The following is a 9,401-nucleotide window of genomic DNA, read 5'->3' on the forward strand; positions in this document are numbered from 1 at the left end:
GAAAATACAGTCGTTGTAACATGGGAGTATTCATCAGTCTAATACTCCTCCACAGTGCTTGCGTCACTGACTCTCACAACAACTCCGCTATTGGTGTTGTCGTTATTGTCATTCAATAGCAGACAAGACCGTTTAGCAGGAGGAACCGTCATAGCCAAGACCTTGGCAGCAGGCGGCTTGATATCATCGTTGGAATAGGCGGCTTTACGCTTCGGTGAGGCTTGAGTCGACTTCGACAACGACTGCTTCGACTGCCCATGCCCTGAGATGATCAACTAACATTGACTAACAACATCTTCCAACGCGACTGTTTCCTTAATAACATTTACAAGAGCTCCATACAACCCCCCCAAGTTTACGTTGCATCAGAGCCTTTTTGAAGTCTTCAATGGCCTCATCCAATTCTTTCGAACTTTTACCCACGCAACCACCTCGAACGAACTCAGCCTGTTGGATACTCGTAAGGCTACCCGGACGCACTACACGTAGCCAGCCATGTAAGGCACCGTACTCTCCCTCAGGCCTGAATGCTCATCATTATCAGCGCACTCCAGCAACCAGACAAGGTCTTACCAGCCTAGGGCATGGACAATGACGTGAGCTATGAGGACGAGAGTACGACCAAGACCCGCATGGCAGTGTAGGGCGATAGCCGCATTAGGACGCTTTTGTAAGACCTAGGCCAGACAGATTGTGGCCATCCCTCACTGACACTCTCACCTTAGTCATGGACTTATACGCGGTGATGAGGACCTCTGCACTTGGTATGGAGCCGTCTCCTAGTGGGATATCCGTGTGCTCTATGGACTCAGGTAAGATAGCGTCAGGATCATACCAACCTATACAAGACAAGCGAGTCTAATACCACACCTCTAGTACTTCATGAGATAATCAACACCAGAGAGTCTAATACCACACCTCTAGTACTTTACGAGATAATCAACACCAGAGAGTCTAATACCACATCTCTAGTACTTTACGAGATAATCAACACTAGAGAGTCTAATACCACACCTTTAGTACTTTATGAGATAATCAACACCAGAGAGTCTAATACCACACCTCTAGTACTTTATGAGATAATCAACACACCATATCGCTGCCCTCACTACGCGTTTCATCATTCCTTTCGAGCATCTGGTTGATTCTCAATATAAGGCCAACGTTGAGCTCCTGTAGCTTGCCCACTAGACTGACTTCACCGCTCTCTTCCGTTTGAGGCAGCGACGTAGGAGTCGTTGGCGGTGATCGAGACTCCGACATCGTATCCGAATCGAAATCTGAACAAGGCGTGGTATGACAATAATAACACTTTGCCACAGCTCACCAGATCTACTAATTAGACTGGTTCTGCTGAATCCATCATCAATAGTGACAGGATCCGGCATTGCCAAGAACAGACCAGGTACCACCCAAGTCGCGCTGTACTTCACCCTCAGAGCTCTCCACTCAGCTACATCCGGATACCATCCCTTCTCGCGAGCAATAAGCAGTCCTCGAGCGCAGTCGATGGGCTTCAACGCTGCCAACTTGGGCGTTGCGATATACACGAACGGGTTTGGGAAGGCAGCAATACCAGCAGTAGAGAACATATCAACCACCGAATCACAAGAGTACCCTCTCCTCAATACCAGATAGCACATGAGCATCGTAACAGCATTCGATGCCGCCCCCACGAATGGTGAGGAAATCATGACCAAAACCTTACTCGCCTTAGCCGCCGATTCCACCTCAGATTCAATGCTATCGCAGAATCTAGATATCTACACAAGCAGCATTCATCACACTTACGCACTCCGAAGGATTCCTCCCACCTGCCAGAAGCTCATCGGACCAAAATGCCTATTGCTAGCTACTCCCTGATGCACATAGATAGCACAGTTCAATGCATAGTCATTTTCAGCACAGTACAACACTGTTTCGCCACCAATATGCGTGGCAATAAACTCCTTAGCATCCCCTGTAGGCTGAACCGAGCCTAAGGAGACCAAGTAGTCTCAACATGGCAAGTCGAGAGCCAACCTGGGGACTGATGCCTATGCATCTTTTTCACAGTGTTGGAGTGTTCTTCATGACACTTCATATAGTCAACACATGTCTTACAGGTAGTAGGGACGTTACCAACCTAATCTCTGCTATGGTCGCTACCACCGCCTGACCTTCCTACCCAACAGAACTTCTCCGGGACAATCCACACAATGCGTGGCTGCTTCCCGTTCTCTGATGCACTACTGGTGACTGAGCTCATGATGATGCTGTTTATAACGCGGAGGGACAGGGCGGGAGGAGGAATAGGGACGTGGAGCAATCACCAGCTTTGGCGCAAACAAACACTACGACCAATCCCGGTACACTTGCATGTCACCAAAATACACCTCTAACAACAGAACAGAGATATTCACAGCTGCCGCAGCTGAGCTACGCTTCGATAGTTCCTATTTCTAGTGGAAATGCCATTGTCTTCGCAGACCCACCACCTGGCAGGTTGCTTGCTACTACATTGACACGCCTCGGTCCGTACAGCCGTAGGAGTTGACAAAGGCCGCTCACAACACTCACAACCACATCTCAGAAACCGCAGAAACGCATTGGCAACGAAGCGAAGGACCTTTTTTTCAATAGAGCATCATCGACCCGCTCAAGCGTCATACTTCTTAGTATATCTATAATACATAGATTGATAAAGAACAAACTTAATCCAAGTCAGCCACATTGGTAGCACCTGAAACTACCTCTAACCAACTACTACCACCTCAACTACTACTCTTAGTCCCGTTGTCCGATGGCATAGCACTCATTCTCAAAAGGCTAACTCCTTTATCAGAGAACATCTGCTCATCATTCACAGCATCCAACAACTCCTCAAGGCTCAGACATGCCACAGGACGCTGTTGAAGGTCCGGCCGTGGGAATAGAACCTGCGCATAAACACTACGCACGTAGCATCAAGACCAAGGCCCATAACAACCCCAAATCTAATGAGAGTAGATCCGTAGCATTCCCATTGTAGGGTCGAGCCGAAGCCAGATGCCCTTGCTTATTACATATACTATATCACTCTTCTTACACCTCTCCGACTGAATGAGCGGCGAGTCAGCAGCTGCTACCATATAACTGAGAAAATAACCTATACCAGGCCAAGTAGCCTCGCAACCACTCCATACACAAATTGTAGTTCTTTCCTCTTGTCAAACTTGCCACTATCGATGGCATCCGATATCGGCTTCATCAACTTCGCCGCGTCCTTCATAGCTGTTAAAATAACCATGTAAGTAATCGAGCTTACAATACTTCTATTACTCTTGGTGATAGCAACAACTACGCCACTCTTATCGTCGCTCGCCTGCAACAACCTCATCGTAAGCCCTTCCTCGTTGGTACCTAGACATATACACTAAAACATTCCATAATACGATATGTAATAACCCCACTTTTAACCCCATATTTTTTTAGGGATTTTTATATATAATATCTACTATACTTATCATCAAGCTTTACATGATCAAAGATCTATACCGATCTTCACAGAAATATGCCAAAGCCAATAATACTTATAATAAATCCTGGATCGCTATTAAGAAGCATAATACAACTACTTACCTTCCAGACGATCACTAAGACCGTCGATGAGCTCGATAGGGGTAGAATCCCCAAGCGCATCGATGCCCTCCGGCCCAGCCTTGATCATCTTCACAATCTCCAACTGCTGCGTCCGCTCTAACCGAGTATGCTCCTTAGCAAACGCCTTGTCGTTGGTCATATACCTGATCAATGAGTCCCCTACCATCACACGGACAACTCACTTCCCAACAGCACTATGCAGAACTGCCTTGTTCACAACAATATCCGCATATCGAGCCACAACTGCTGCCTCAGCCGAGTCGTTAGCTTCCTGCAGGCCAACACCCAACTCTGCTTGATCAGCCTAAGGTAGCAGCATTAGACAAGTGGCCGGCTCAAGGGCAGACTACATCAACTGGATGCGGGTGCTTCCGCCAGAACTCCTTCAGGGTCTTCCGTAGTCGTGCCAATTTTTCAGTATTCATAGTCTCCAGGATCTTCAAACACATGTCCAGTGTGAGAGCCTCGGGCATCTCGAATACTAAGCCCAATAAATACATCAAATTCACCTGAATGCTACTACCTGGAATGATAGGCATCTTCCCCTTAGTCGCCGAGGCGAACATATCCTCTACCCCCTTCTCGAACTGTTGTATATGTTCATCATTCTCGTACCGCTTTTGGGCCGCCTCTACCTCCTCCGCCGTGACACCATACCTACTCCCAACACTCCATGGTTAGGTCAATGCCGCATTGACTACTACTTCTGAAGCACCTGTTTCTGCGTCTCCTCAAGCTTCTGCTGAATGCCCTGCTGGAGTATCATCTCGGTGAGCTGATCGTCCGTCATTTGATTGGACAACCCCTTTTGAGCCAATGCGGCCTTGACACGTTCTGAAGAGACGAGATACACATTCATAGTAAACAACTCATTCACTCACGAGTCATCTGAGCCATCTCCCTGAGTACACCATGCATGTCAACAAGCAGATCGTCGGTGATGAGCTTCAACTTCTCCAAGTCCAACATTTCCTCCTCGTCGTTGCCTGATCACCCATAATCGATACATCGGCAGAGCTGCGGCGGCCCTCCCTCAACTGGGGGGTTGAACGCCGTTCATATGGTTGCTATTCCACAGAGGTTACAATGCAAGCATAATACGCCTTACTCTTGCGCAGTCGTTGTCGTCGAGTGTATAAATAGTATGCAGCCCCCAGTGCTAATGTAGAAGCGCTCGCCCCAGTAACGATCTAAAATAGGATAAGTCATGATGGCTGTCAGTGAATCAACTGACCTTAGCGCTTTTGGAAAGACCATGCGACTTGGGCTGGGCAGTGGCATCAAAGGCTTCTGAAAACATTGTAAGAGAGGAACCACAAACACTGAGGTGGGAGGAGATCCAGAGAGTTGGAAATTCGATGCAACCGCTTTAACAATCTTGAAGACAGCAGCGCTCCGCTCACAGTGCAGTCCAGCTCTCTACCTATGTAGCTCGGTAGGCAACAACTAACGTGGTCAATGAGGTTTCGAAGTCCGTCGAAAATATCAGGACAAAGATAAGGCATCTACCCGTTGACACTACATGAACACTACTAGGGATGTGAATGAAATATAACAATCATGCACGGCAGTTCCGTGACGGCACCATCTCATATGATCCTACACGCCTATCGGCCGGGCCTTACAGGGCTGTGAGCGTTTCAGTGACTTTTCTGCATTACGTGAAGACCCATCACGTAATGCAGTTCAGTCGTGATTAGCCTCAAATTTTCCGGGAAAGTTCCACATACCACAAGCTGCCCAAACAAGTCGACGGGAGTGTAACATCCCACAGCGCATCCAGAGGGTATCTCAAGGACATTCGCGGCTAAGATGCGCAATTCTTCACTTAGCGCGCGCCCGAGTAATCGATAAAAACACGACGCAGCAATGTTCCATCGTCGACCCAAGCATTTCCATGGCAGTAGTTCTCTTCCGTATTGCGTAGCATGTTGCTCTCGTTCGCATCGTCGAGTCTTGGCCCGCTGCCTCCCGAGTCGGCCAGTAGCGTTACGAGTCCTCCAGTGCCGAAGCGAGGCATACCAAGAGGGGAAGGGGTAAGCCTCTGAAGCTGAGGGAAGCCCACGTCTGAATTCAGGTCAAGGTCGCCTTGAGGGAATGGTCAGGGATGTATCATCGGCGACAAATAGAGATATCTGAGATGACAGCTCACGTAGAGTCGCTGAAACGCCAACGGAATGCGCTGTTGAGCGAGGTTACTGAGCAAGACACCAAGCTGGCGTCTCTGGGTACACAGTTGACCAAACAGGTGGACCAGGGAGCCATCATATTCAACCGGGTGCACACCTATTCTTTCAGAGGGATGAGGAGATCCCAGCGATGAAACTTCGTTATGAAAATGCGACAAAACTGAAGCAAGACCTCGACCGCGAAGTTACCGAACAGCGGACAGCCACCCGGGACCTATCAAAAAAGAGGACAGCTCTTACGCAGGATATCGAGCGGAAACGCAGCGAGCTGACGTAAGCACGTCAGTGGTTGAGGTAGGGTCTATAATGCTGACTCAGGAGTGTTAAGGCAAGGAGGGACTCAATCGCGACGAAAATTCGGGAGCTGGCGGACCGAAGAGAGCGTGCTGAAAAACAGAAGGCCCAACGTGAAAAACAGCTGGGCAGGGGACTTGAGAATCTGAGGAGAACTCAAACTGACATCCTCATGGCCCAACGAGACATAGCAGCTCTGAAAGAGGGTATATCATAACTCGTCTGTAGAGGACTAGATGGACTAGGATCAGGTATCAACGTCTGTGTACATTCTACCAGCGGTGGTACTGGCCTGCCCGTCGGCGCTCGAGGCATACCCTCTGCTGTAGCAACTCATGAACGACTAGCAACAGCTCCCTCTGCCGCTAAGTGAGCTCTCAATGTTATCCTAATCTACGATGGGAAGCCCATCAGGTAAGACATCGTTTTTGCTTCAGATCCGATGAGTTCCCAGCAGCTAGTGCCACGCCTCGTATCGACTCTGATTCGGTGAGTTCCCTGGGGTCGAGTGTCGTATTGAAAGTTGTATGTCCCAGATGCAGGCACCGAAGAGTGCGAGGTTTAGGAGGCCCCCACCAGGGATGGTCTCACTGATCAACGCTACAGCCCCTGTCTCTACCAGCAGTCCGGTAGAGATTATTGAGAAACCATTAGAGTGATGGCATTTACCAGTCTATATGATGTACATGAACCACCATCTGTCGTCGCCCTTGTTGTTCTAGTTGTCAGTGGGAGGGTTTCAGAAATCGTTTGTTGCTCACACTAACCTTCCGAATTCCGCAATAGAACTTGACAAGTGACCATCACTGCTCCTTTATCAGACAATAGACAAACGTGAATCAAACTCAGCATAAAAACTGGGGTGAAGCATCAGTGTTAGCCAATGTGCTAGCTTATTGTGCACCAGCGAGTGTTAGCTCGCATCGAAGATATCGGTTGTGTTCTATAGACGTATGTGTCGGACATGGGAATCCTGTATATCAGGTTTATTCGAGCGTTAAGAACCTTTACGAACACTGCAACACTTTGAGCTGAGACCAAGGAGATTGCTAGAGTGAAGGAAGTGCTCTGTAACGACGGCACATGTTTTCGAATGAGTATCCTCGTATTAAAAAGGACAGCTATCACAATAAACTCAGCTTAACACAATCAAAATCGCTAGTAACCTGCTAGTAGAAAGTATCATCATGTTTTTTAATTTTGGTATCAGCTTTCTTAGTACATTGCTGACGTGAGTGGGGAGGAGTAACTGAGTATTGAGTATTGATGATATTACTAATTCTCTATTACACGCTTCAGAACCAGAGGTTGATATTGAGCCACTTCTGTTTTTTACATTGTTCAGTTTTTTGTCCTAGCTTTTTCTTTCATAATGGCCTCCGACAACAAAGCAGGGAGTTGCTGCTGCCGGTGCAAACCCTGGGTTTTCTTCATTCTGTCTGCGGTTGCCGTTGTGATATCTATTGTCTGTTTTGTCATAGCCATAGTTGCTATGGTACCGTTTTATAATGCCTTTATTGATGGCATTAACTATGGACGGTTCATCGATAACACCTACCAGACCACTGACTGTGAAAACATGGTTGCTGGTGATGCTACCTGTGGTGGTAAGGCTTATGATGCCTGGCTTATGAGCTCTGATGAACTGTACAACACATGTATGAGTGATCAGGAACCGTCATCAAGTGCTGTCGCGCTCAGTTCGGCGTGGTGTGATGCCAGCTCCGATGACTGCTCTAAGGACATGTGCCAGAAGGGTATGCAGTATGATTACTATGCATACAACTTGACTAATCCCGAGGAGGTTTTGAAGGGTGCCAAGCCTATTGTGCAAGAGCTTACTCCTGTGCACACGGCCATGAGCATCACTAAGAACGAGTCCTCGGTTGATACTGATCTCTGGAATAAGGAAGGTATCGCCCATTGGCAGGAGAAGGACGAGTATGTCTTCTTCAAGGACGATGAGACTGACCTTATGAACCGGAAGGTTACTGTTGGTAACTTTGCACTTTTGAGTAATCTCGAAGTTGCTGATATGTTTTTGAACCCTATTGAGATGATCGAAACTGTTGGTGGTATCATGGCTTACCATGTTATGGCCAACAACTTCGTCGACGGGTATGGTAACCTGAGTGCTACGACAAGGGCGGCTATTGAGAAGGAATACAAGACACCCGTCAGTGCTATCAAGGGTCAGTATTTCGAAGGTGGTCTTGCTAAGGCTCTTGGTGCTGCAAATGATGACTCTGGTGAATTGTCATTGGAACCCTTCGCTGATTTGTTCGGGAAGAGGTCCGACATGGTATTGCCTACTAGTATGGGCAGCGACTATTTCGGCTTTGCCTTTGGTTGCCCTGCTAAGCAAGATCGGTCAACTGGTAGTTGCCATCTCGACTCTAACAATGCGGATGACAAATCTTTGGCGGAGAATATTGACTCTACTTTTTCCGCTAGCGCCAAGAAAGCTCTGTGGAACCTTATCTACGGTACCAAGATCTCGGATACTAAGTCTGTGCTTACTGCTCTATTGCAACTGAAGATGATGGTCAAGCCGAATGAGCTTAAGTCCTTCCTTACGCAAATGCGATACGCTGGTTCGTATGCTCTCTACAATTTGCCTTGGTTGAGGCACTCTCTCTTGCCTGTCACTGATCCTTCTTCTGACAAGTACGATTCGGATTACGACTACTACCCAAAATTCGTCAAGCTGACAGTTGGTGAGCTGTTGGGATTCCAGGATCAGTCTAAGGTTGACAAGGTCACTGGTATGCCTTTAACTATGGCACTTTCTGCTACTACTTACCCTGTTACCGAACAGTATCGTGCCAGCTTCGTGGAGGACTGGATGGGATTGTATTACTTCAAGATGTCTAACGGCATGGAGTACAACTGTGCATTCGATCCCGATTGCACGGCTCAGGATGAGTTCAAGGCAAATGGTACATGCACTCCTGATGATAAGTGTCATCCCAACTATGCAGCTGGTTTCGATGTGAAATACGTGCCGGGTACTCTGAATGGTCACGGTACAAACGACTACCATAAGGTTGGTGCTATCGACAAGATGTTTGTCAGTCCTGTGTTCTCAACGGCTGAGATGAAGCTCACTAAGAAAGACCAAGATTATAATGGGGCTACTATTGATGTGTGGGATCTCGCGGACCTGGCTTTCAGAAATGAGAACTGTGATGGTTCAGAGGATGATAGTCGAGGAATCGATTGCGACTCGCCTTATTTGACTCTGAATTTGGGCACGTTCAGTTCTCCGAAACCGAATCTAGTGAGGACTCCTATCTT

The 9,401-nt window shown here is 47.8% G+C and overlaps 4 protein-coding genes across 4 annotated transcripts; 2 read left to right on the plus strand and 2 right to left on the minus strand.

Moving 5' to 3' along the window:
- Nucleotides 1-38: 38 nt before the first annotated feature.
- On the minus strand, nucleotides 39-2,248 carry Pmar_PMAR000274 (dual specificity protein phosphatase cdc-14, putative; the record flags this gene model as incomplete). The annotated part of the gene is made up of 9 exons (XM_002768820.1): nucleotides 39-262; nucleotides 360-523; nucleotides 574-677; nucleotides 721-839; nucleotides 1,113-1,280; nucleotides 1,328-1,763; nucleotides 1,815-1,978; nucleotides 2,023-2,125; nucleotides 2,168-2,248. 9 exons carry the CDS (start codon nucleotides 2,246-2,248, stop codon nucleotides 39-41), a joined length of 1,563 nt encoding a protein of 520 aa, XP_002768866.1.
- A 445-nt stretch (nucleotides 2,249-2,693) lies between these two features.
- Pmar_PMAR000275 (conserved hypothetical protein) lies at nucleotides 2,694-4,921 on the minus strand (the record flags this gene model as incomplete). Its single annotated transcript, XM_002768821.1, has 13 exons — nucleotides 2,694-2,722; nucleotides 2,765-2,918; nucleotides 3,045-3,114; nucleotides 3,165-3,252; nucleotides 3,301-3,381; nucleotides 3,601-3,764; nucleotides 3,804-3,925; nucleotides 3,972-4,102; nucleotides 4,145-4,278; nucleotides 4,326-4,455; nucleotides 4,503-4,607; nucleotides 4,730-4,811; nucleotides 4,856-4,921. The coding sequence occupies 13 exons, from the start codon at nucleotides 4,919-4,921 to the stop codon at nucleotides 2,694-2,696; spliced, it is 1,356 nt and encodes a 451-aa protein (XP_002768867.1).
- A 1,355-nt stretch (nucleotides 4,922-6,276) lies between these two features.
- On the plus strand, nucleotides 6,277-6,763 carry Pmar_PMAR000276 (hypothetical protein; the record flags this gene model as incomplete). The annotated part of the gene is made up of 4 exons (XM_002768822.1): nucleotides 6,277-6,310; nucleotides 6,356-6,473; nucleotides 6,542-6,593; nucleotides 6,641-6,763. The coding sequence occupies 4 exons, from the start codon at nucleotides 6,277-6,279 to the stop codon at nucleotides 6,761-6,763; spliced, it is 327 nt and encodes a 108-aa protein (XP_002768868.1).
- Nucleotides 6,764-7,476: 713 nt separating this feature from the next.
- Pmar_PMAR000277 (hypothetical protein) lies at nucleotides 7,477-9,385 on the plus strand (the record flags this gene model as incomplete). Its single annotated transcript, XM_002768823.1, has 2 exons — nucleotides 7,477-9,310; nucleotides 9,366-9,385. The coding sequence occupies 2 exons, from the start codon at nucleotides 7,477-7,479 to the stop codon at nucleotides 9,383-9,385; spliced, it is 1,854 nt and encodes a 617-aa protein (XP_002768869.1).
- Between the last annotated feature and the right edge of the window lie 16 nt (nucleotides 9,386-9,401).

The sequence above is a fragment of the Perkinsus marinus genome, assembly GCF_000006405.1.
Source record: "Perkinsus marinus ATCC 50983 genomic scaffold scf_1104296967108, whole genome shotgun sequence".
Taxonomy (NCBI): domain Eukaryota; phylum Perkinsozoa; order Perkinsida; family Perkinsidae; genus Perkinsus; species Perkinsus marinus.